Source organism: Urocampus carinirostris, chromosome 13, assembly GCF_059441175.1.
Source record: "Urocampus carinirostris isolate Australia breed hairy pipefish chromosome 13, RoL_Ucar_1.0, whole genome shotgun sequence".
Lineage (NCBI taxonomy): Eukaryota > Metazoa > Chordata > Actinopteri > Syngnathiformes > Syngnathidae > Urocampus > Urocampus carinirostris.
This window is the reverse complement of record NC_142361.1, coordinates 127,390-155,200: the sequence shown is the minus strand read 5'-3', so window position 1 is coordinate 155,200 and position 27,811 is coordinate 127,390. Positions and strand designations below refer to the sequence as shown.

At 40.4% G+C, this 27,811-nt stretch overlaps 1 protein-coding gene across 1 annotated transcript in view; it reads right to left on the bottom strand.

Moving 5' to 3' along the window:
- The window catches only part of LOC148353441 (potassium voltage-gated channel subfamily KQT member 4-like), a 132,390-nt gene that overhangs the window by 73,512 nt on the left and 31,067 nt on the right, over window positions 1-27,811 (bottom strand). Inside the window, exons 3-7 of the mRNA XM_088351990.1 lie at window positions 21,261-21,387; window positions 15,151-15,326; window positions 6,286-6,411; window positions 4,658-4,768; window positions 3,997-4,092 (exon numbers count right to left, since the gene is read on the bottom strand). Coding sequence (XP_088208116.1) covers window positions 3,997-4,092; window positions 4,658-4,768; window positions 6,286-6,411; window positions 15,151-15,326; window positions 21,261-21,387 — 636 coding nt within the window. The remainder of the gene's footprint in view (window positions 1-3,996; window positions 4,093-4,657; window positions 4,769-6,285; window positions 6,412-15,150; window positions 15,327-21,260; window positions 21,388-27,811) is intronic.

Here is a 27,811-nt window from a genome sequence, read left to right as displayed (position 1 = left end):
TCTTTCATCTTCTTCTTAACTATACCCCACAAATTCTCGATGGGGTTCAGGTCAGGGGAATTAGCAGGCCAATCAAGGACAGTGATGCCATGGTCAGTGCACCAGTTACTGGTGGTTTTGGCACTGTGGGCAGGTGCCAGATCATGCTGGAAAATGAAATACTCATCTCCATAGAGCTTTTCAGCAGATGGAAGCATGTAGTGCTCTAAAATCTCTTGGTACACAGTTGCATTTACTCTGGACTTGATGAAACACAGTGGACCAACACCAGCAGCTGACATGGCTCCCCAAACCATTGCTGACTGTGGGAACTTCACACTGGATTTCAAGCAACTTGGATTTTGCTCTTCTCCAGCCTTTCTCCAGACTCTGGCGCCTTGACTTCCAAATGAAATGCAAAACTTGCTTTCGTCTGAAAAGAGGACTTTGGACCACTCTGCAACTGTCCAGTGCTTCTTCTCCATAGCCCAAGTCAGACGCTTCTTCCGTTGTCTTGAGTTCAGAAGTGGCTTGACCATGGGAATACGGCTATTGTAGCCCATTTCCCGGACACGTCTGTGAACTGTGGCTTTTGATACCTGGACTCCAGCTTCAGCCCACTGTCTTTGAAGCTCCCTCAAATTCTGGAAGCAGCTCTTCTTCACAATTTTGTTAAGGCTGCGGTCATCTCTCTTGGTTGTGCAGCGTTTCCGGCCACATTTTTCCCTTCCAACAGACTTTTTGTGGATATGCTTTGAAACTGCACTCTGTGAACAGCCTGCTCTTTGAGAAATTTCTTTTCGTGTCTTACCCTCCTGATGGAGGGTATCAATGATGGTCCTCTGGACAGCAGTCAGATCAGCAGTGATTTAGTTTACTGAACCAAGCTGAGTGTTTTTAAGGCTCAGGAAACCCTCGCAAGGTGTTTCGAGTTAATTAGATGATTCAGGTGATTAGTTGAATAGCCTACTTGTATACTTTTTCATGATATTCTAATATTTTGAGATAGGATTTTTGAGTTTTCTTAAGCTGTAAGCCAAATTCAGCAATATTAAAATAATAAAAGGCTTGAAATAGTTCAGTTGATGTGTAATGAATCCAGAATGTATGACATTTTTGTTTTTTTAATTGCATTACAGAAAATAAAGAACTTTATCACAATATTCTAATTTTCTGAGACAGTCCAGTATATATATATATATATATATATATATATATATATATATATATATATATATATATATAAAACCAGTTTGACTGATCAATACTTTTATTATTGCTACAGAATTTCTCGACACTCACCCTTCGTGTACACTGCGAGTGCTTTAGCCACAATGTGCTTTTTCTTTCATTTGATTCAATTTTCCTTGTCATGTAAATAAAAACGTATTTTTTAGAATCAAACGTACAGGAATTATTTATTGGTGTGCCAATATCGTTTTCCTTCTGGACATATCAATCATTATCTATATCAATGAACTGAAAAATCAATAATTTAATGTTAAAAATCAAATGAGAAACATATTACTTGCTTCATAATAAATGCTAGACACAACAGGGAGCTATGTTGAAATAATTAGGGTGCAAAATTATGAGCGATACTTGCGGCTCAATTGGTAACACCTGAACTAGATTCTAAACCAAATAAATGTAGTTTAATGAAAACACCAAATTTGGGTTTTAAAACCCTTATATTCTGGAAAATATAGTACATGCACAAGTAATCCAAAAATAAAATGAAAACCCGAAACATTTCAATGTGACTTATTGTGGTTGGATTAAGATCATAATCACATTTCTGTAGGCGTTTACATGGCTTTGTTTAACAGCAATACCGGCGATAGTCCAATTGGACTACTGACCATTTGCAAGTAAAGCCATGTTGTATTTCCCGGGAGTATAAGCGCATTGACGGACTGGAAAAGCACCTGAGAGGACGGAAGTCAAATGAATGAAACTATTTCGAACATGACATAAACAAAAACAAGTCAAAAAACAAACAATAACAATGTAAACGTAATATGTCTGAAAAGGAATAGGAAGAAGCATATACTTGTTGATTCCTACCCCCTTGACTTTCTTAATAATTGTGTTTTACAGCTACATATCCTGTGTATTTACATGTAACCTCATGAATATACATATTTACACAGGTTCTGTGGACGCACAGTCAGTTGACTGTTTTGTGGTGTGTGTTGTCCATCATACATATTATGACCTGCTTTTAGAGGGGAGCTGCAGCAAGACCACCTATTGCTAAGTGTCCTGATCCATGCATTGAAAAGACAAGACATGGCAGCTTGAGCCAGATGCCCCCAGCATCTAAGCTCCCACTTGTCTGCCCTAACTATGAGTTGTGCAGTACATGTCTTGTTTTTTGTGTTCTTGTTGAAATGGATCTCTGTGTGATTGTTTCAAAAGTCTTCAGCTGGTTCAAAATGCGGCAGCAAAACTTTAGACTAAGTCAAGAAAGTTTGACCACATCACTCTTATATTAGCTAACTTGCAATGGCTCCCGGTCGCCTTAAGAAGTGACTTTAAGGTTCTCTTACCAACATACAAATGTTTGCATGGACTTGCCCCCATATTATCTCTCTGATTTGATCTCCCAATATGTTCCTGCACAGAGCCTCTGCTCGGAAAGCCAATAAAAAATCTGTAGGCTCGAAAGCGTTCTCCATCTGGGCCCAGGTGCTGCGGAATGCTCTGCAAACGATTTTCTCAATCTAGACTACTTTGATGCTCATGATTGATGTTACAACTTGTATTTTTCTTTTCTTGTCCTTACTGACTGCCTGTCTGATGAAATGAGGGAGAAGGATTTATCTAGATGAGTCAGTAGACCAGCACCTGGACCTGAAGCATTTCAACATCTCATCGACCAGCCGGCAGAGATGGGAAGATGCGCTGTTGCTGTCATGAAGTTTTTGAACAGTCTTAAAATAATACCTATGTTTTTTTCCATTTTTTTTAATTGAAGTTTACTATGTTTTGTGTACTGTTACTCTATGACTATTGCAGCCTGGTCATTCTGGAAGGGAGATTACCACTTGTGAGGCCCCTTCTTAAGGTTTACAATTTTCCTCATGTTGAGGCTTTGAGTTCTTCCTTGCCTGCATGTAGGATTCAGCTCAGAGAATGGTGTAATTGTGGCCTGTGCAGTCCTTTGAGACATTTTGTGATAACAGCGTTACAAATAAATGTGACTTGACTTGATCGGCCTCATCTGATAGCTGCACAATATTCCTTTGACCAGTCATTGCCAACTGTGCTGAATGGTATGGTTTTTGTTGTTGTTGACTACTGTTTACTGGCCTTCCTCTACTGGGAGTACTGTTTACTGTGTCATTCTGTCATGCACTTTCCTGACAAAATTTCAACATGTTACCTTGTGTTTACTGTTTGTGTACTGTAATGCTAAATCTAGTTCACCCTGGTCATCCTGAAAGGGGGATTACCACTCGTGAGGTCCCTTCTCAAGGTTTCTCTTTTTCCTCACGCTGAGGTTTTGAGTTGTTCCCTGCCCGCTTGTTGGTTTAAGATCAGGTAATTGTGTAGTTGCAATCCTGTGCAGTCCTTTGAGACATAATCACAAAAATGTGATTAAGGGCTATATAAATAAATGTGACTTGACTTGACTGTGGTTCATTGCCGTGTGTCATGGCATCGTCATGTGGTGTCGTCTCGTGTGTGCAAAGGACCAATACCCTCTGCATGTAAACTTAGTCACATATTGGCTAATATTCAATGTAAATGTGCGCTAAGTTTTTTATTTGTGCATCAATGTTTTAATCAGAATATTGCTTGCATGTTACCATTGCAGCCAGAAATTACATTTGTCCAGGGCCAGATTGCCATGGGAACAACGTATTTCATTTATTACTAACCTCCCACAAGCACACATTTATACACAAACACACAACTACTACAGATATGAAACATGCAACAGTGCACAAAAATGTGTTTTCCAATTTAGCAAGTGTTGCAAGTGAACGGGGTTCATTTTGTGTGTGTCACCTGGATGAGGCTGGCTGCAGGATTCCGTCTCTTTTCAAAGTGCTTCTGCCGATGTTGCTCCTGTACCTTTAGAGCAAAACCTGAACCCAGGATGCCCTAAAACCCCAAACAACCAAATAGGAACTTTACTAACAATTTTCAACAAATCGTCTACTTCAGGGGTCTCCAACCTTTTTCAAGCGTCAAGCTACTTTTTACTACTTATTAGTGCACTTTCATACATATTTCTAAAATAACATCTTATCTTGTTCTACTTACTGTATAGTTACTTTGTTGGTACCAGGTTATTTTGGGAAGTATAATGAGGAAAAAAAAGAGAGAGAGAGGAAGAAATAAGGATAGAGAGACGAGGGACAAAGAGAGAGAGAGAGAGAGAGAGAGAAAGATTGAGACAAAGAGAGAGAGAGACGAAGAGAGAGAGACGAAGAGAGAGAGAGACCAAGAGAGAGAGAGAGAGAGAGAGACAAAGAGAGAAAGAAAGAGAGATAAGTAGGATGTAGGCTAAATTTGACTAAGTCAACCACCAAAGTTATTTTTACTAGAAAATCAAAATGACCGAGCACTGGTTGGGTATTTTTAGCACAGCTCAGCGAGGGCCTTGCCTGTCTCAAAAGGTACCCGGTTGGAGACCCCTGGTTTACGGTGTGGGTCAGTGTCTCACAGCAGGCAAGGCGAAGAAGGAGATTCCAAGGAGAGCGAAGCCGGCAGACAATAGCCTCCCAGTCCAAGTCTGTGGCGTCTTGTCACCGTAGCCAATTGTGGTTAAAGTGATCTGAACCATCAAAAGTAGGTAAGGTCAAAGGTTTTGATGCTCAAATCAGGTATTTTACAGTGCACGTTAACTCAATTTACCCCTACCGTTCTTGTAAAATTCGCCTAAAATCTTAGTCAAAGACGTACCGAAACTAAATCGAATACTGTTTTTGAACTGCTTGGAGCATATTGGTGGTTGTCATCTCTTTTGAAAGGCAACACTCTCAGGTTTTGTCACTGCAAGTGCTACTAAAACGGAATGATTTAATCTGGAACACACAGAAAAAGAGGGGCTTTATTCCCATCTGATTTTTCTGGAGAGGGGTTGGGCGGAAGGTTAAATTCCTGCAGATGATTGTAGCATGGGCATCTTAGCTGGGAAACAGGTAAGACAATAGCTCGAAACCTTACATAGTACCTTGTCGAATTCGATCACGATCTGAAAAAGTAAAAATTGTATTTTACACATTATTCAAATGGTAGGTCTCGACCAGGGTTCGGAAACCTATGGCTCGCGAGCCATATATGGGTCTTTTTAATTGTACATATGGCTCTGAGATAAAAGAGAACCTGCGCAAATACTAAATATGTTGTTCCTTTCGGAGCCGATTGTCTTACGTACGAAATCGAGACGATACTGAACAATTCAAGGGTTCAGTTCAGTATATATAGGACAATATTTAAATACGGTTTACAATAAAGGTGTCACACTAATAAACCCCGTTTTGGATGTAAATCGCTAAACAATCCCTGATATGAAATCTCATTTAATAATACATGTGCATTGATGAGACATTTAACAATTGTAACGATTTTTAAACACCCAAAAGCACTAGGAATGAGCGGAGCTGTACACCTGCTCGCCCAGCACGGTCTGCACTGAAGGCAAATACATTTTGTGACATTTTTCCAAAAGAACTTGGCCTGCACCTTCTTTTGAAACCATAATTTTAGGACAAAAATGAGCCTCAACACTCTTAAGTCACTGTGAAGGGAGACAAATTTTAAGTGGTATATCCACACAGGCTTTGGCAGACACCGCACAAAAAAACAAAACAAAACTGAAAACTTGTGCCAACACTACCTCATACGAATATAATGGTACTCATGTCTATGTTCTTGCACATGTCGACTGCACTACGTTTACTGCTCACCTTGCACAATGTCTGACCATTTCCTTTTTTATGCACTATGATGTCTATGTTTGCACCAATGCATATGCTGACTATTTTTTTGCACTATGATGACTTTACACCAAATGCAATATTGCACAACCCTTACGATACCAACGGTATCACGACAACACTGTATGTAACATCCCACATGCCGACATTTCTTGTGTAAATACCACATAAATTATAACTATAGCCTTATCCCCCTTGTTTTATAACCTTATCCTCTCTGTTCCTTTATCTTCTTGGCTCATACCTCACTGTGAATGTGTAAAACTGGAGTGTCATGCCCAATTTCGTTGTCACAATATGTTAACCCATTTTGTAACAATGACAATAAAGGTCTACTGTATAAGTTTCTTACCGTGCCCCACCAAAGTGCATCGGCGTAGGTGGCAAAGTCCTTGTTTTCCTCCTTCTCCACCAGATAGACCAAAAAGGACGAGAAGATGAGAACCAAGAAGCCAATATACCACGCTGTCACCAATTCCTTATGACCAATACACACAAGACACAACACAGAAGGGCTGTTTTGGGAAAGTGTTAAAAGAAGAAATCCACACTAACTGATTAAACGCAGCTTGATCTAGTCCGGCTGGCGCATTTTGGATTAATCAGTTTAACATTTGCGGAGCCATGATAAAAAGGTGCGGCAATGGCAAGTCAGCTGTAGATAGTTGAAATAAATGCGCGTTCATATTGTCCTTTATTAGAGATAACTAACATCTTGAGCCCATGCCCGACCCGACCCAAAATTTTGGCCTAAAATGTCAATCATTGAATTGAATTGACTTCAGGGTTCTTACACCTTTTTCATGGCCAAATTCAAGCACATTTCAAGCACTTTTGAGGCCAATTTTTCCAGTACCTTTAAAAAAAGAAATCCTGCGCTATTCAAAATAACTTTATTAGGTTTGGCTTTGATGACTAAAATAAAGTCTCTGTCTTGCTTCTTGTACATACCTTCCGATGTTCCTATCTATGATCTACAATATTTTTGTGTCAATGGGCTGCTATGAACTGACATAATTTCCGCCATTCTGCTTCAACAATGCATGCGCTTCATTACGTCACACTTGTTTACAAACACGGAAAAGGCTTTATAGGTGTTGGGTAATAATGGAGTTCAATACGGAAGATGAAAAAAGGAAAAAGTTCTGTATGTATAAAAACCATATAAACAAGACGAATGTGGACTCATTTTAATGACATTGATTGCTTCGAAGCTGATCTTTTGCTTTTTGATTTACATATTCTAATTTATTTATTTTTCTCATGTTTTTCAAAAGTTCTGTGTCTAAATTGGTTGAATGGAAATGTAATTAGTAACTTTTTGTGTGAATATTATAATATTTATTTATTTTTAAAACTGAAAAGGTATTATTTTTATTTCATCTTTTTATGTTTTGCATTTTTAGGGATTTTCTGTTGTTGTTTGACTTTAAATCTGTTCAGTGTGTAAAAATCTAAAATTGTTTGGCATTTTCCCATTATTTTGTAGATCTGTAAATATATAATTTTAATTTCATGTGTTTTGCAGGGATACCCTACAAAATACATGAAATTTCTCATTACTATTACATTTCATGCATAATGTTTTATTATTATTGATAATATATCACCAAAAAAAAAGAGAAAAAAAGAAGGAGGAGTTGTTTTGGTGCCGAAAGTGATCCGAGCCGAAAGAGCCGCTTCTCGTAAAAGAGCCGGGATTCTGATAAACCCGTCCTCTTGGATGCAACAGTAGGGAGCAGTGATGCTTCACATGACAACTCTATAATGATGACTTGAGCTACCATCTGTGTCATATTTTTGCACTTTTTAAAATTTTCTTCATTTACAAGTGGGGTCTATAGAGTCAGACTGCCAGGAAACACAGCAATGGAAATCATTTCAAAGATTTTCAAAACTGTCATCCAAGATTCAAGCATGTTCCTGACCTTAAAAACACAACATTGAAATTTAAGCATTTTCAAAGATTTGAAGCACCCGTACAAACCCTGTGTCTATTGTCATTGATATAAATGTTGTAAAACATTGCATGCATCAAGAATCCAGGGTACAACATGTAATAAAGACTTTGAAGAGAAAGAAGAAGAAAAAATTGAAAAAATCTCCTAAGTTTTAATAATAATGCAATAAAAAAAGAATAGTGCATCATGACAATAGTGCAGAGAATATAATTGCAAATACATTCATTAGCGACAAAACAAAACAAAACAAATAAGTCACAACTTACGAGGTATATATTTTCAGTTTCATGCAATAGTCTTTATTTTCACCGTTTCATTTAGCAAAAACAAAATCACACCTCTTTCTACCAAGTCCTCAAAAATATTATGAAAATTGGGATTTTCTTTGGGCTCAGTCTCTTAAATCAAGTTAATTGGTTCGGTTTTAATACCTGGATTTTTTTAGGCCCGATCTTAACTTTATCCAAGGTTGATTTCAGAATCACAGATCTACAGTGGTAGGCCGTCAGCATCTGCAAGGCCTTGTCTGCTGGCCTAAAAATATCAATTATTTGATGTAAATATATTTCGTCTTTGAATACGAAATAAATTTAAAGTGTCTGTCGGCTTCCTTTCATTGCCTTCCCCCTGGTTGAGCCGCTTCCGCATATGTATATATCTACATCTATCTATCTATCTATCTATCTATCTATCTATCTATCTATCTATCTATCTATCTATCTATCTATCTATCTATCTATCTATCTATCTATCTATCTATCTATCTATCTATCTATCTGTCTAACTCAGAAACTCTGACAAATACACACGAAAACTAGATCTATTGACTTTTCAGCGCAACAACAAATAAACTATGAAATACAAAAACAAAAATTACATTTGTTATGTAAAACCCAGTATCCCTGAAAAACACAGGAACCATACCTTTAAATATTTACAGATTTCCTCAAAATGATTAAATTCAAAACAATTGTTTTATATATTATTCATAATTAGGTCTGCCAACAAATGATTATTTTCATAATTATGAATTGGTCGATAATTTATTCGAATAATCAATTAATTGGATTTCTTGAAGACATTTCTAAATTCATCCAATCTATTCAAATATTGAACTTTTAGACAGAAAGGAAAAAGTGCCCAAAACAACTGAATATTCAATAACATAAAGCAGTAAAATAATTCAAGTGTTTGTCAATTAACTTGACAATAAACAAAAATACATTCAGATATATGCTATACACCTGCATCCATCCATCCATTAGCTTATCCGGGGTCGGTTCGCGGGGGCAGCAGCCTTAAAAGGGTAGCCCAGACGTCCCTATCCCCAGCCACCTCCTCCAGCTCATCCGACGGGATCCTGAGGCGTTCCCAAGCCAGCCGAGAGACATAATCTCCAGAATGGGGCCTCCTGCCGGTGGGACGTACCCGGAACACCTCCCGAGGGAGGCGTCCAGGAGGCATCTTATCAGATGCCCGAGCCACCTCAACTGGCCCCTCCCGGATGACTGAGCTTCTCCTACCTTATCTCTAAGGGAAAACCCAGACACCCTGCGGAGGAAACACATTCCGGCCACTTGTATCCGTTCTTTCGGTCATAACCCAAAGTTCATGACCATAGATGAGGGTAAGAACGTAGACCGACCGGTAGATCGAGAGTCCCTCGAGAGGGGTGACCGACAGCAGGCCACACACACAAAAAACAAGGAAAAGAAAAACAAAAAAAGTAGCAAAAACACCAAATAACTGACCGTGGCCAACCCAAATTCCCAAAAGCTTAAACATGTGAAGCACCTCGGCACTCAAGTTTGTCATGCTTTCGTCCCTCCTGATAAAACGGGACACAAGAAAGCGGCCATGTCATTCGGGTGAGGGTGACACAACACACTTTTCTGTCCAACAGCGGGGCCCGACAGCTTTCAATGGTTTACTCCTGCCGTATCATACAGGTACCCTGCCCATCCCTTCGAACACGTCCAAACATCCCACTATCCTTTCACAACACCTCTCCACTCATTCCTATCACCAACACGAGCTCTAGCTTTCAGTACATTTAGACCACTTTCCTATAGTGCACTCATAACACCATCCATCCACGTCAATCGCGGCCTTCGTCTTGGTCTCCTTCCATTTACTTCTGCTCTGTAGATCTTGAACATTCACCCCTCATCCATCCTATCCATGAGGCCAAACCAACCAAGTACTCTCTCATCCACACGCTTGCTAAAAACTGTCCAGTTCTGTCCTTCACAATTTCATTTCTCAATCTATCCAATCTTTTCACTACTAACATTCACACATACCTTCACCCTATCACCACACTCTTCCAACCTCCATTACTAGCCTTCTCAATTTTTCAATCAGTCACAAGCACTGTGTCATCTGCAAACAACAACTGACTTACCTGCCACACCATTCCACTGTTATCCATCATCGCTACACATCTGCCAAATACTCGTGCATTCACCTCTCTCACCACACCATCCATGTACACATTAAACAGCCATGGTAACATCACACACCCCTGTCTCACACCAGTCAACACAGGGAACCACTCACTTGTCTCACTCCCTATTCTTACTAATGCTCTGCTGTTCACATGAAAACCCGTCAATGCTTTCAACAACTTTCCACCTACTCCATACATTACCATCACCTCTCACAACGCCACTCTATCGACTGTTATAAGCCTTTTGCAAGTCTATGAAAGCCAAACAAAAATCTTTACCTTTTGCAAAATATTTCTCACACACCTGTCTTACTGTAAATAACCTGATCAACGCAGCCTCTCCCTTTTCTGAAACCAATCTGCTTCTCTAACCCCATCTCATCTGTTCTTCGTCTCACTCTCATAATCAAGACTCTTTCATACTAAACTAAAAAGAAAGAGCCATCCTTTTAGAGTTTTCTGTGTTTTTTTATCCACAAAAAATATATAAAAAAATGTTAACCCACTTTTCAAAATATTGTCAACATTATTATTATTATTTTGCGTGACATTTTTGAAAAAAAATAAAGCCTCGTAATGAGAAAATAATATATAGTATGCTTAAGAATCTGCCCATTGTCTAGAGTGAAAATTTTTATTATTATTATTATTTTTCTTTATACCTATTTTATCCATCCATCCATTATCTTTTCCGCTTATCCTCAGTTGGGTGGCGGGGGTGCTGGAACCCATCCCAGTTTTCTTCGGGCAGTGGGCAGGGGACACCATGAACTGGTTGCCAGCCAGTTGCAGGGCACACGGAGACAGACAACTCGCTCATTCCCACTCAGGGACAATTTGGACCAGCCATTTAAACTGATATGCATGTTTTTGGAATGTGGGAGGAAACTGGAGTGCCCGGAGGAAACCCACGCAAGCACAGGTAGAACATGCAAACTCTTCTTAGGAAGGCTCATAGCTGGATTTGATCCAATGACCTCAGATCTGTGCTAACCACTCAGCTGCCGTGCCACCCACTTATTTTTTTTTGTATCTACTGATTTTACAATAATTTTATTTGTACTTCTGCAGCACTTTCTGTTCCCTTCATAATTGTTAATGTCGTTTCTTAATAAAACAGTTTAAAAAAGTTAAAACTGGTTGTAATGATATATTGAGCAATTAAAAATATTTAAAAAAATGTAAGATAACTTTTTCTAAAATCGGTCCTGGCGTCCTCTGCCAGACCAAAGTGGTACTAAACACTCTGTGCCACAACAGAATTGGCTGTACTCTTATTTGCATTGATTTAACATAATTAGTGGATGATAAATATCATGATACAGCGAATCGATGATCTCATTAGTTGCCAATATTTTTAATAATCTATTTTAAACGATTTTATCGATTCGTTGTAGGGGCCCTATTCATAAAAACATGATGGGGAAAATTACATAACCATCACCATTGATCCAGAGGTAAAATACGAGAACATATATAATATATTATTTCATATACAAGTATGGTAAACATATGACCTGTGGGCCTGATCCTGCATACATTTCTGAGTATGTCAAAAAAAGAAACGAGTCTCTGCGTCATTTAAAACCTAGGATTTTAAAAATAAATAAAAAAAGTGCTCGCTCCGGCTGTTGGAGGACAGTATTGTTTGTGTAGCATGGAGAGTTGGTTCAGGTGTAAAACTGCTGTTACTCAACTCAAATAAACCATTAAAACATTTACATTAAAATCTTTTGTTTGTGATTAAATGTATACATGCCAATATTTTGATATCAAAAATGGTACAATTCTTATATAATATATAAAAATAAATAGGATAGAAATGTAACTCATTAATAGAAATAAAGAACATTGAACAAACACAAAGATGTGCATTTTTAAATACTGTTAAGTTGAGATAATGGCATTTATTTTATATTACATGAGCCTCACCTATAGAGAGTTGACATAATTGTCTAATGGTACCTAAAACATGTAAATCTGGAAAAAGGTCGGGCAAAAAAAAAAAAAAAAAGTTTAATTTTCATTATTTCTTACACTCATTTTAGGTTGCACAGCAGAATACTACAACATGTAGTGGTCAAATAATACACACTGCCCCTTTCTCATTTAGGCTGAGGCCTCAAACTATCATCCTGAGTTTCACCCATGTGTTAAAGTTTTTATTAGTAGTTATTTATTTATTTTCAGCGCCGCTATACAGAGACACGAAAGCCTGGGGGAATCGGAGAGGAGGCGGACTTGCTAACAAGAGGTGGTGTATCCCTGGACACAAAGAAAAGATTTCCATCTGCCGCAGGGATGTCGAACTTTTGGACTGGCGTGTGACGTCATCCACTCCGCTACAACCAACCTTAGGGCATCACGTTAATCTGTTTACAAACAATGGGGTAGACTGCTGGAAGTGTGAATTTCCCTACGGGGATGAAAAAAGTATGTATGTATGTATGTAGGTAGGTAGGTAGGTAGGTAGGCAGGTAGGCAGGTAGGCAGGTATGCGTGTATGCATGTATGCATCTATCTATCTATCTATCTATCTATCTATCTATCTATCTATCTATCTATCTATCTATCTATCTATCTATCTATCTATCTATCTATCTATCTATCTATCTATCTAGAAGAATAGAATATACCTTTATTGTCATTGTTACAAATGGGCTAACATATTGTGACAACAAAATTGGGCATGACACTCCAGTTTTACACATAGTGAGGGTATGAGCAAGAAGATAAAGGAACAGAGAAGATAATGTTATAAAACAAGGGGAATAAGGCTATAGTTATAATTTACATGGTATTTACACAACAATGTCAGCATGTGGGATGTTACATACAGGGTTGTCGTGATAACGTTGTATCGTAACGGTTGTGCAATATTGCATTTGGTGCAAAGTCATCATGGTGCAAAAATAGTCCGCATATACATTGGTGCAAGCATAGACATCATAGTGCAAAAAAAGGAAATGGTCAGACATTGTGCAATTTGAGCATTAAACGTAGTGCAGTCGACATGTGCAAGAACAAGACTTGAGTAACATTATATTCGTATGAGGTAGTGTTGGCACGAGTTTTCAGTTTTTGTGCGGTGTCTGTTGAGCAGTGAACAAACATAGTGCAGACAGCATGTACGTGAGTACCATTTTACATACGTGTGAGGTATTTTTTTTTTTTTTTTTTTTTGCAACAGTTTTCAGTTGTTTGTGCGGTGTCTGTTTAGGGTGGTAATGGCTGTGGGGAAGAAACTGTCTCTGAGTCTGTTCGTTTTTGCTTTGTGTGACCTGTAGCGCTTGCCGGAAGGCAGCAGGTCGAAGAGATGGTGGCCGGGGTGAGAAAAGTCCTTGACGATGTTTTCTGCTCTGCTGAGGTAGCGAGAGCAGGCAATGTCCTCCAGACTGGGCAGAGAGCAGCCGACGATTCTCTGGGCTGTTTTTATGATCCTCTGGAGCTTTTTCCTGTCTGCTGCTGTGCACCCCGCATACCACACCGTGATGCAGTATGTTAGGATGCTCTCCACTGTGGCTTTGTAGAAAGACACCTGCAGCTGCTGTTTTAGGTTATTTTTCCTGAGCAATCTCAGGAAGTGCAGTCGCTGCTGGGCCTTCCCTACCACTGCTCTGGTGTTTGCAGACCAGGAGAGGTCGTCGGAGATGTGCACGCCCAGAAATTTGAACGAGTGGACTCTCTCTACACAGTCTCCTTTTATGATGAGTGGTGCTGGATTCCTGCCATTCCTTCTGAAATCCAGAATCAGTTCTTTTGTTTTTGTTGTGTTCAATATGAGGTGGTTTTCCGAGCACCACGTTGAAAGTGACTCAACCTCATCCCTGTATGCCGCCTCGTCCCCTTCAGAGATGAGGCCGATCAAGGTGGTATCGTCAGCAAACTTAATAATAGTGTTTGTGGGGTGGGTCGGTGAGCAGTCGGAGCTGTAGAGGGTGAAAAGCAGGGGGCTCAGTGCACAACCTTGGGGGGAGCCAGTGTTCAGTGTTAGGGTGGGAGAGACGTGGGTACCGAGTTTCACCGACTGTGGGCGGTTGGAGAGGAAGTCCATTATCCAGTGGCAGATGGAGGGAGAGAGTCCTAGGTGTGCAAGTTTCTCCACCAGGATCTCCGGGATAATGGTGTTGAAGGCTGAGCTGAAGTCCAGGAAGAGCATTCTGACGTAGCTCCCCCGGTGGTCCAGGTGTTTCAGCACGGTGTGAAGTGCTGTGTTTATGGCGTCGTCAGTGGAGCGGTTTGCCCTGTAGGCAAACTGGTGGGGGTCCAGTGTGAGTGGCAGGGAGTTTTTGATGTGCCTATCTTTGTGTGTCTATCTATCTATCTATCTATCTATCTATCTATCTATCTATCTATCTATCTATCTATCTATCTATCTATCTATCTATCTATCTATCTATCTATCTATCTATCTATCTATCTATCTATCTATCTATCTATCTTCTATCTATCCATCTATCTATCTATCTATCTATCTATCTATCTATCTATCTATCTATCTATCTATCTATCTATCTATCTATCTATCTTTTTAATAATTCAGAAGATTATAAGTGCCTACCATTTTTGTGGTGCTGTTATAGCAATTATAAACAAACTCAAGGAGGAAAGATATAATTGTTAAAATATTGTTACATTGCAGAGCAAAAATATTGCTACCGATATTTCCGTACCCATATTTACTTGAATCGGATCCATTCAAAAATATGCTAAATCAGAACCAAAACCAACACCCTACCCCCTAATGCCACGTAGAACCATGAAGATTGAGCCAAAATGCTTCCTGCTTTTAAGATATAGTTCATACCTTACTGTGAGCATAGACGACAGACCCGAGCAACTTCCAGGTCCCTCCTCTTCGGTCCATGCGCACCATTCGCACAATCTGCAGGAAACGAAGGCTGCGCAGGGCTGAGGCTGCGAAGATGTTGCCCTGGCTGCCGGCAGAGACCACGGCGACCGAAGCGATCAACACGATAATATCTGGGGAGGGGGAAAGGTCATAAGCTTCACTATGCACACCAGTTGGTGTGAGGTCAGCACAACATGATTATCTTTGTCTTGTGAAAGGTCTGAATTAGAGGTGTCCAAACTTTTCAGAGAGCAGCCCGGATTTGGTGAGCTTAAAATGTGTGTGGCCCGACTATTAGTCCTTGCATTCTTTGATCAGTCTATAATGAATTCACCTTCTGAGTAAGGTTTGCAGTGCTTGGCAATCAGCGTTGCCACCTCGTGGTTCACCTTTGGACCATTTTTATTTGACTCGTGAAAAAGCGCTGCTGTTCCGTTAAAACATCTTATAGTTGCTTCACCTTTATACAGCTTTTGAGTCCAGTTAGCTTTTTGTAGTCAGCATGTTTCATCTGGCAGTGCCTTTTGACAGATGGTACCTCTACTTATGAATGTCTCAACATACGAAAGTTTGAGGTTACAAAGTACCCGAATAAGAAAATATTTCCTCTGGTCACAATGGCGTTTCAGGACACAAAGTCAATTATATGATACTGTCACGAACCAGAAACGGACAAAGGACCCAATAGCGCTTGTTTTCTCAGTTTTTATTGAAAAAGAGGGAGAGTAGGGCGTGCTTCCACGATCCGATGGCTGACAGACAAGAGGAGCGAGCGGTGCAGGCGGGAATAGCCTCTTGACCGGGACTGGAGATCAAAGACGATGTCGAGTTCATAAGCAAGGTCGGTAAAAGGCAGGTAACGGGGCAAAACAGGTCAGGTAACAGACAGGCAGAACGGGGCGTAATCAGGTCAGCAACGAAGATCAGGCAGAAAAAGCAGGGCAAAAACGGAGTCAGACAAAAAGGCTAACTGAGCTGAAGGCAACAATTTGCATAACAATCAGACGGCTTCCTCTTGGAAGCCGGGGGTTTAAAAAGAGCCAACCAGCTGTCTGGGCTGTTGGCGCCAATTAAGCCGCCGCAGCTGCGCTCAATCGGCAATCATGACAGAACGCCCCCTCAAGGGACGGCTCCAGAAGTCCACAAAAAAAGAAGAAAAATAGTTCACCAGGAAACCATAAGGAGAAAAAAAACGTAATCTGATAAACAAAACAACGAAAACAAAACCAAAAAACAAAAAAAAAAGGAAAATAATCCAACAGGCAGAAGGGAAAAAAAGGTAATCCAACAGGAAAAAAGGAACAAAAGTAATCCAACAGGCAGAACCCAAAATTCAAAATTCCTTCGAGCGGACCGAAGCCCCATCATCAGAATCAGGAGGCGAGGTAGAAGCAGGTTCAGGCGGAGACAAAGTCGACGAGCGGGCGCCCCTAGGGCGACCTCGGCAAGGAGCAGGCTGCTCAGGATGCTGGCGATGGAACACCGTGTTGAGAGAACGGTCCAGAATCTGTCGGGTGGGGATCCATGATCGCTCCTCCGGATACGGTCCCTCCCAGTCCACCAGATACTGGAGGCCCCGTCCTCTTCGACGAGAGCGGAGAAGGCGTTGCACCGTGTAAATAGGATCCCCATCCAGAAAGCATGGGGCCGGAGGTGGAGGTGCTTCAGGTACCAGCGGACTCTGGCAGACAGGCTAGACACGTGAAAGGTTGGGTGGACCCTCATGGTACTAGGCAGGCGAAGTCTGACGGCAGAAGGGCTGATGACCTGGTCCACCGGAAAGGGTCGGAAGAATCGCGGAGCTAGCTTCTTCGACTCCACCCGAAGTGGAAGGTCCTTGGACGACAGCCATACTTGTTGGCCCACCTGGTACACCGGAGCAGGAGTCCTTCTACGGTTGGCTCCATTGGAGTAGGTGTCGACTGTCCGCAGGAGAGTAGCGCGTCCCGGGCCCAGGTGCGGCGACAGCGCCCGGCATTAGCAAATGCCGAGGGGCAGGAGACGTCACCCTCCTGGCTGGGGAACAGGGTTAGCTGGTAGCCGTAGACACACTGGAAGGGGGACATGCCAGTGGACGAGCTGATCAGTGAGTTGTGGGCGTACTCCACCCACACCAGCTGTCGTGCCCAAGAGAGAGGCTCCCGGGAGACCTTGATCCGCTTGATCCTGGAGCGCCTCTCTGACACGGTCCTTGATGTCCCAAGTGAGTGTGGCAATCACCCGGGAAGCAGGAAGGATGGCCGCCGGACCTTTTAACAGACACGATGAGATACGGTGTCCTCGGAAATCCTTTGCCGGCGTTCCTCCGCTGATAATGACGCGCAATCCACTTCCATGGCTTCGTGGGAACTCGAACTCGTGGGTCGAGTCATCTGGAAACCACCTGGCTCTTTGGGCGAGCTGGCAGTTAGTCGTCCCGGCCGGCCCCTCTCCTGCCATCGTGCCTGGACTCACCGGTCGATCCGAGCCGTCAGAGTGATAGCTTCGTCGAGGGTAGTTGGCGGAACGTGGGACACCAACTCATCCTTTAAATAATCCGCCAAACTAGGGAGGTAAGCGTCGACTAACGCCTCGACGTTCCAGTGACTCTGGCTGGCCAGGGTTCGGAAATCAATAGAGTAGTCAGCGGTTGAGCGTTTTCCCTGGGGGATGTTTAGGAGGGAGTGAGATGCATCGGCCAAGGAAGATCCCGTGTCGAAGACTTTCACGATCTCCTGGGCCAAGAGATCAAATGACGAACACGCCACCGAGCCACGCTTGAATTCGGCGGTTGCCCAGAGTCGAAGCTCTTCCGGTCAGGTGGTCGATTGTGAAAGCCACCTTGGCCGCGAAGTTACGAGGTTGCAATTTGAATATGAGCCGACAGTTCAATAGAAATGCACGAACCTGTGCTGGGTCTCCACAGAACCTTTCAAGTGCGCCCACTCGCGGTTCTGCCGATCCGATGGCGTGGGAGGTAGGAAGCGGCATGACCGGCATCGGTGATCGTGTGCTCGGGGACGGAGTGTCGGAAGGCGGAGCAGATGACGTCAGTTGCCTTGACATCTGTTCTGACAATCTCGCTACTTGCTGTTGCTGTTGTAGTGTGAGATGTTGTTGCTGGTCCCAAAAATGTTGTTGCCTCTGAACTTGCTGCAGAAGGGCGGCGACGTCACTCGTGGTTTGTTGGACGATGCCCTCTGCCGATTGTAAGCGCTGCAAGGCGGAAGAAGGCTCCGCGTTGCTTCGGTCTCCACTCAGTCCATTTTTTGGTCTGATCGTTCTGTCACAAACCAGAAACAGACACAGGACCCAATAGCGCTCGTTTTCTCAGTTTTTATTGAAAAAGAGGGAGAGTAGGGCTTGCTTCCACGATCCGATGGCTGACGGACAAAAGGAGCGAGCGGTGCGGAAGTGGCACTTCCCTGTCTGGCGAGGAGGATCGGAGACAGGCGGGATTAGCAAGTCGTTGGCCAGGACTAGAGATCAAAGGCGATGTCGAGTTCGTAAGCAAGGTCGGTAGCAGGATGCAGGCAGGTAACGGGGCAAAACAGGTCAGGTAACAGGCAGGCAGAACGGGGCGTAATCTGGTCGGAAACAAGTCAGCAACGAACATCAGGCAGAAAAAGCAGGGCAAAAACGGAGTCGTACGAAAAAGGCTAACTGAGCTGAAGGCAACAGTTTGCATAACGATCAAATGGCTTCCTCTTGGAAGCCGGGGGTTTAAAAAGAGAGTGACAGCCAACCAGCTGTCCGGGCTGTTGGCGCCAATTAAGCCGCCGCAGCTGCGCTCAATCGGCTATCATGACAGATACAGTACGCACTGCTATTAGCGTCTCCCAGAGTTTCCAGAACATAAATAACTGGAATCTACTTGGCAACCCGGTATACATGTGTCAATGCCAGCATGCTCTTCATGTCACCATCACAGCTCATAGCTCAGAGACAAGGAGAAGGAAGGGTTCCAGCAAGATGCAGCGATCATCCAATTGTTAATTAAAGACATTTTAGCAAAAATCAATGAAGTGTCGGAATGTGTGGACTGTAATCACCAAGAAAAGTTAGACAAGTTAGGCCATCACTTATTATGATGTCTGAAAAAAAGCAGACGTCATTGGATCAGTTTTTTGGTCCTATATTTTCCATACATAAAGCGCACCAGATTATAAGGCGCTACGATGGGAACGTCGACAAAACAGTCAGATAGTCCAGTCAAACTTATTACCCTCTTAACATTACGAAAGCTTGCAAAGAAGCAAATACGTGTCTCAGACATGCACGGAAACAGTGTCTGTACGATGTCACCAATCACTCAAATGCATCGTTCCAAACATCATTCGGAAGGTTAAAGTCTTGGGATTCAAGAAATGCCAAACATTTCTTAGTTTCCATTTTATTTTTTGCTGGCAACAGTGTGGACAGCAAAGTAAGAATTTTATTGTGCAGGGAAACGGGGTTCTTTACTGTGCATATGACAATAAACACTTTGAATTGAATTTAGTTTAAAAATAGACTCTTCACAGAAACATCAAGATCGTTCTAAAACAAGATACCGGGAAAATATAAAGCCGCATAGCTCACCTAAGTTCTCTTGCAGCCATCACGTTCAATAATGATACGTAACCATGGTCTTCTTACAACCGTGAGTGTAGTAAATCCAGGAGAGTAAAATATTTACAAATACAGAAAAGTAAAAAATGTTTTCTCTATGCCGTAGTGCAACCCAACGTGTGATTCACATTCATCTTTTTCGGCCAATTGCAGGCTTTGTTTCGCCCCTTTAGCATATGCGAGCCTGTAAATGATAAAAAGGATCCTGCCCCTTTACCTCCGAATAACTTTAGCCAATAGTGAGTGGTTAGGAAATTAAATGCCTGTATATAAATCCCAGCATACACCGCGGACTACTTCGCCTTCAGGGGAAAATCTAGTCGGCGGCTGCTTGCCTTAGTTGCAAGACTTTGTAACTTAATATTGATCCATATATAAGGCGCACTGTATTATAAGGCGCATGGTCAGCTTTTGAAAAAAATAAAGGCTTTTAGGTGCGCCTTACAGTGCGGAAAATACGGTACTCTATAAAGATAAATAAAGTTAAGTTTAAGATTACTTTTGGAAGATAGGCTTCAAGAGTTAGGCGATTTCCTCCTCTGTGGTAGAAATTGGTAAAAAAAAAGTCATCCATCTATTTTCTCAAACGCATCAAGCTTTCATTTTCCACTTTCATTTCAAAAGAAACGGCTCGCCTCCTCTTTACATTTTACACCCACTATATTGAATGGATAAACAAGATATTAAACAATAGATATGTCAAAGTTCTTCTTTGGGGTGAATGCTGGGTCAGCGCCACACGCTGGTAGCGGCGGAAAGAAACACTACAGTACTGTCCTGTACTCAGATAAAGGTGCACACAATACAAAATCTAACTTGCAGCAATGTCAGGATATTTTTCGACATTCTGAAAAAAATGTTCGTATCTACCGTTTTTCGTAAGTCAAATGGGATTTGGTCGTCATGCCTGAAATGTGGTGGCTACTGCTGTCATCTGGTCAAATGCTGTTTTTTTGTACAAATTGATTTTATACTACAGTCAACATTACTGCCAGACCAGTAAAAAATTGATAATGGGTCGTAACTTTGGACATGTCTGTTCTATTGCTTCAGTAAAATAATAAAAATATACTTAAAAATAGAGGAAATATGTACTATATTGGGAACAGTGTGTACATTTAAAGTACTATAATTTATTTAAACACTAATATTTGAGACTGGGAGGTCGGTGGTTCGCGCCCCGGCCGAGTCATTCCTAAGACTTAAAAAGTGGTCGGCGGCGCCCTCTGTTGGCTGCGGCTGCATCGGCTCGCTACAACGGGTCAGGTGCAATCGACATTTCGTTCTGTGTACATTGTTACACAGAATGACAATACAAGGAAATTATTATTATTATTATTATTATTATAAATGAAAGACGTATAAATACAAAATCAACAATACTTAAAATAAGCCAAATAACATGCCAGTAAATTAGGATTTTCTTTTTTTTTTTTTTTTTTTTTTTTGGGTGATGCAGCAAAAACTAAGCTTACCGATGACACAAAATGGTTTCCGAGCAAAGCGAAGGCGACCTTGCCAGCCTCTGTAGCGACAGCAGCAACCGGCACTCCATATTCGGATGATGTATTCCAAACCAAACACAACGATCATCACAAACTCCTGCAAAGAAACACACACTCATTTTATATACACAAGTGCACAAACACACTAAACACACTTGAAAAGCGAGTTGCCCTTGCATTTATTGCCACCAAACAAAAATGTCACAAAATGTGAAGGTAAATGTTACACTTGCCAGAAACAACATATAAGTACAGGGTTACTGCACCTTATAAATTGCCAAATTCAAGCACTTTGAAGGCCACTTTTTTCCAGTACCTTCAAAGGAAGAAACTCAGTTTTGATCAAAAGAAAAATGTTATTGTATTTGTTGACTTTGATGACTAAAATAAAGTCGCTATCTTCCTGCTAAACATACTGTGCTTTTTTGAGCTGTTCCAATCTACGTTGTACATTGTGTCATAAACTGCTAAAAATTCTGTCATTCTGTTTCAGCAAAGCTACTCCAAACTTTCTTCGAAACAGGGTTAAATATCTCAATCTTAGAGACTGCTGGTCTTGTGCTTTTTGTTTTACATATTTCGAATCAAATTTTTTGCGTGTTCTTCAGAAGATCTGTGTCGAAATTGGTTAAAATCGTTTTTTTAGACAGTTTTTTGTGTGCATTTTATCATTTACACTGTATTTATAGCACTGAAGAATGAATATTTTTCATTTTTATTTAATTATTTTGGATTTTCAGGGATTTTGTGTTGTTGTTCGACTTTAAATCTGTTCAGTGTACAAAAAGCTAAAACAGTTTTGTGTTTTACAATTTTTTTTTGTAGAATGTGAATATTTTGATTCATTCATGTGCTTTTCAGGGATAACCTGCAAAACATATGAAAATTACTAAATTATTTGGTGCATACTTTGTTATCATTACTGATAATATATCATAAAATAAATAAATAAATAAATCAATAAATTGAGGAGCTGAACAGAAATAGATGTTTTTCTAAATAGAGCTGTCTCCTGGATGCAACCAGAAGGGAGCGATGACGCTTCACATTACAATGCCATAACAGTGTTCATTTTACCTGTGAAAAGTGATGGGACCACGCTCAAAAATCTATGGGTCCCAACAGAGATCTATGGGTCCCCAAAATTTAGTGTTATCGAAATTGACATTGTAAATTGGTGACAAATATATAATATAAATCTATATATTCATTCAGTTTTAATCATCACAGTTTATTGGTAATACAAATCAGTTATCACTTCAAGAATTTTCAGTTCACAACAATATTGCACTTTATTCAAAATAATATTGCTGAAATAATTATATTAATCTATATTTTCATTCAGTTTTAATCATCACAGTTAATTGATAATACAAAGCAGTTATCACTTTAGATTTTTCACCTCACAAAAATATTGTACATTATACAAAATAATATTGCAGGAATATTAGTCTATATATTCGTGCAGTTTTAATCATCACGGTTAATTGGTAATACAAAGCAAGTTATCACTTCAGATTTTCCAATTCATATATTCTTCGTTGTTTGCTGTCCCGCCACAGTTGTAATGCCTTCTCAAGGTCCAATGCATTATCATCCTCCTCATAGTGTAACCAGGAATAAAATTCAGTCCATTTTGGCAGAAAAGTCCTTGCTAGGAGTATTCTTTTGTTTATTTTCTTTCGGCGAATCGTTGGCTTCAACACACGTGTTTTCCTTGCCTTCTCGATCTTCTGAAGAATTTCTCCGCCGTTTTTTCGTGCCGGAATTATTGCCATTGTTATCACTTTCTGCATTAAGTTTCGACTTATTACTGACACTGAAGAAATTACCAATTTTGTGTTGATTTTCACCTAACACTAACTTTTTTCGGGGGCATACTTAGCCTTCACCTTCCCTCGACGACAAGCACCACAACAATGACGTAATTTCGAAACAACGAGATCTCGTTTGCTGAGATCGGCGAGCAGACGAAAACTCGAACCGCGAGACCAAAACAACAATGGCGGATATGCCTGAAGAAAAATTTGGAGTGGGGTAAATCTTTGTTTAAAAAAATGTAATCGGGTAAAAATGACAATTTTGTGTCCAAAAGTTGTGTCCCGGGGACGCACGTTGACTCGACACTATGCGTCCCCAGCAAAAATGATGCGTCTAGGACGCAGGGACGCGGGCAAACAAGAAGGGGCCGGGGTCAGTTTGTAACAGAAAAAGTGTGATGATTGCAGGAGTGCCTAAATGTAAAAAAATATTGTTTTCCAGAAAGCCACATTTAAATAACCCTTTCTGGATTCTTCACATAACAAAAGTCAGAAAATAAATAAAACTATTAATGAAATACTGTAAATAATAACCAAATAACCCTCTCTGGCTTTTCAGAGAAAAAAGGCCAGGAAATAAATAACACTATTTATGAAATAAATAATAACCAAATAACCCATGTTGTCCCATGTGTGTCTTTTGTAATTGGCGTTATTTTAACAGACTTTAAACGGACAGTGTGGTTTTAGTGCCTCCTAGTGGTTCCAAAAAATTTCATCCAGTAATTAAAAAAATATATATTGATTTGAATATTAGCCAAAAATACATAAAGTACCGTATTTTCCGCACTATAAGGCGCACCGGGTTATAGGGCGCACCCCCCAAAAATAGTTTTTGGTCCTATATCTTCCATAGATAAGGCGCACCGGATTATAAGGCGCTACAATGGGAATGTCGACAAAACAGTCAGATGATTCAGTCCAACTTATTACCCCCTTAACATTCCCAAAGCTTGCAAAGAAGCAAATATGCGTCGTAGACACGTGCGGATGCGGTGTCCGTACGATGTCACTCAAATGCATCGTTTCAAATATCATTCGGAAGGTTAAAGTCTTGGGATTCAAGAAATGCCAACCATTCCTTGGTTTCTATTTTCTTTTTCGCTTGCAACTTTACTGTGCATATGACAATAAACACTTGGAATTGAGTTTGATTTAAAAATAGACACTCCATTCCATCCATTATCTGCACCGCTTATCACAGAAACATCGAGTTCAGTCTGAAACAAGATACTGGGAAAATATATAGCCAGGGTAGCTCACCGAAGTCGTTGTGTTCAATAATAATGTGCAGCCATGGTCCTCTTATATCCGTGAGTTTAGTAAATCCAGGAGAATAAAATATTTACAAATACAGAATAGTAGAAAAATGCTTTCTGTATGCCGTCAAACCACGTGCTATACGCATTCATATTTTTCGGCCAAATGCAGGCTTTGTTTTGCCGCTTCAGCCAATGCCAGCCTGTAAATGATAAAAAGGATCCGCCCCTTGACCTCCGAATAACTTTAGCCAATAGTGATCGATTCAACTGATGATTGACACATCTTTTTCGGCCAATTGCAGACTTGGTTTTACAGTTTAAGCCAATGCCAGCCAGTAAATGATAAAAAGGATCTGCCCCTTGACCTCCGAATAACTTTAGCCAATAGTGATCGATTCAACTGATGATTGACACATCTTTTTCGGCCAATTGCAGGCTTTGTTTTACAGTTTAAGCCAATGCCAGCCAGTAAATGATAAAAAGGATCCGCCCCTTGACCTCCGAATAACTTAAGCCAATAGTGATCGATTCAACTGATGATTGACACATTGGTTAGCCAATAAAATGCCGGTAAATAAATCTCAGCATTCACCGCGGACTACTTGGCGTTCGGTGGAAAATCTAGTCGGCGGCTGCAAGTTAGTTTGAAGAGTTTGCGATTTTATATTGATCCATAAATAAGGCGCACTGTATTATAAGGCGCATGGTCAGCTTTTGAAAATAATTAAGACTTTTAGGTGCGCCTTATAGTGCGGAAAATACGGTATATATATATATATATATATATATATATATATATATATATATATATATATATATATATATATATATATACCGTATAGTGCGGAAAATACGGCTCCAGAACCCCCGTGACCCTACTGAGGATAAGCGGTGTAGCTAATGCGATATATATATATATATATATATATATATATATATATATATATATACATATAAATACATATATATACATATATATATATAATGCGATATATATATATATATATATATATATATATATATATATATATATATATATATATATATATATATATATATATATATATCGCATTAGCTACACCGCTTATCCTCAGTAGGGTCACGGGGGTTCTGGAGCCCATCCCAGTAATCATCGGGCAGTGGGCAGGGGACACCCTGAACTGGTTGCCAGCCAATCGCATAATGCAAAATAGATGGTAAATGTCAGTCTCACACGACACCATTTACTTGTTGACATTAAGAGTGATTTATTGAACAAATCTCATTAAATTACGTGAGATCCCCTTTAACATATAAATACAAAATAACATTGCCATCAATTGGTACTTTTTAAGAATTATTTAACAAAAACACCATAACTGTACCTTCCAAAACAACTCACTTTGTGTTATATGGTAACCAAATATACATATTAACATCTTAGTACACTCTTAACACAGTCCCGCATAACGTAGCATACCTCACTCTGTTGCTTATACTAACGGACGACTCACTCGTACTATTTCACTTTTTTGTAAACTTTTCAGACATCACAAACAACCTTTACGAGCATATTTTCACATATTATCCTCCTCACAGTAAGTGTGTTACCAGTATAAACATCTCACCTGCAAAATAGATGGTAAATGTCAGTCTCACACGATACATTAAGAGTGATTTATTGAGCAAGTCTGACTAAATCACGTGAGGTCCCGTGTGACTTGCCCCAAACACCCTTCTCTGACCTGTAAGACTATGTTATCTAGTGGTGATATACTGGTACTTCACTTTTTCTGCTTTACAAAACAACACCAAAATCCGAAAATATAACATTTTAACTAGTCAACAACCATTGTTGCGCCATATAATATAGTTACTAACTAATAGTTAATAATGAAAATATTTCATAACTAAGGAACATTTCATTGCAAAAGTCCAACTTTATTATCAAATACAAATACACATATACGAAAAAAAATAAATCAAAATGCTTTCTGGTATTGTTCAGAGGGCCGGACCAAATGTGGAGGTGTATCCGGCCTGCGGGCCGTAGTTTGAGAGTCAGACTGCCAAGAAACAGGGTTAGGGTTAGGGTTATCAGCAGTTTTAAGCATTTTAAGCACTTCACTTAAAATTCATGCATTTTCCTGACCTTGAAAACCTAACATTAAAATTCAAGCATTTTCGAGGATTTCAAGCACCCGTGCAAACCATGAAAGTAACAACGCTTAGAACGGTCTTCTTCACAGTGTTCAATATTTCACCACTAGATGGCACTGTGTTGTCTGTTACAAGAGATGGCCAGTGAGTGATACACGGCACAGCGTGGTGGCAAGATGCCAGAAAAACATGGCGCCAATCTGAGTGGGATTCCACGGTGTAAAAAAAATACAACTTTCTTGACCTATAATTTAATAAAAATTAACATTCGCATAATACCGTATTTTCCGCACTATAAGGCGCACCTAAAAGCCTTTATTTTTTTCAAAAGCTGACCATGCGCCTTATAATACAGTGCGCCTTATTTATGGATCAATTTTAAAATTGCAGTTTTCCAACTAACTGCAGCCGCCGACTAGATTTTCCCCCGAACGCCAAGTAGTACGCGGTGTATGCTGGGATTTATTTACCGGCGTTTCATTGGCTAACCAATGTGTCAATCATCATTTGAATCAATCACTATTGGCTAAAGTTATTCGGAGGTCAAGGGGCGGATCCTTTTTATCATTTACAGGCTGGCATTGGCTTAAACGGCAGACAAAGCCTGCAATTGGCCGAAAAAGATGTGTCAATCATCAGTTGAATCGATCACTATTGGCTAAAGTTATTCGGAGGTCAAGGGGCGGATCCTTTTTATCATTTACAGGCTGGCATTGGCTTGAACGGCAACACAAAGCCTGCAATTGGCCAAAAAAGATGAATGTTTATGGCACGTGGCTGACGGAATAGAGAAAGCATTTGTTTCTATTCGGTATTTGAAATTATTTTATTCTCTTGGATTTACTACCCTCACGGATATAAGAGGACATTGGCTGCACATTATTATGAACACAACGACTTCGGTGAGCTACTTCGGTTTTATATTGTCCCTGTATCTTGTTTCAGACTGAACTCGATGTTTCTGTGATAAGCGGTGCAGATAATGGATGGAATGGAGTGTCTATTTTTAAATTAAACTCAATTCCAAGTGTTTATTGTCATATGCACAGAAAGGTTGCGAGCGAAAAAGAAAATAGAAACCAAGGAATGGTTAGCATTTCTTGAATCCCAAGACTTTAACCTTCCGAATGATGGAACGATGCATTTGAGTGACATCTTACGGACACCGCATCCGCACGTGTTCTCGACACGTATTTGCGTCTTTGCAAGCTTTCGGAATGTTAAGGGGGTAATAAGTTGGACTTAACTATCTGACTGTTTTGTCCACGTTCCCATTGTAGCGCCTTATAATCCGGTGCGT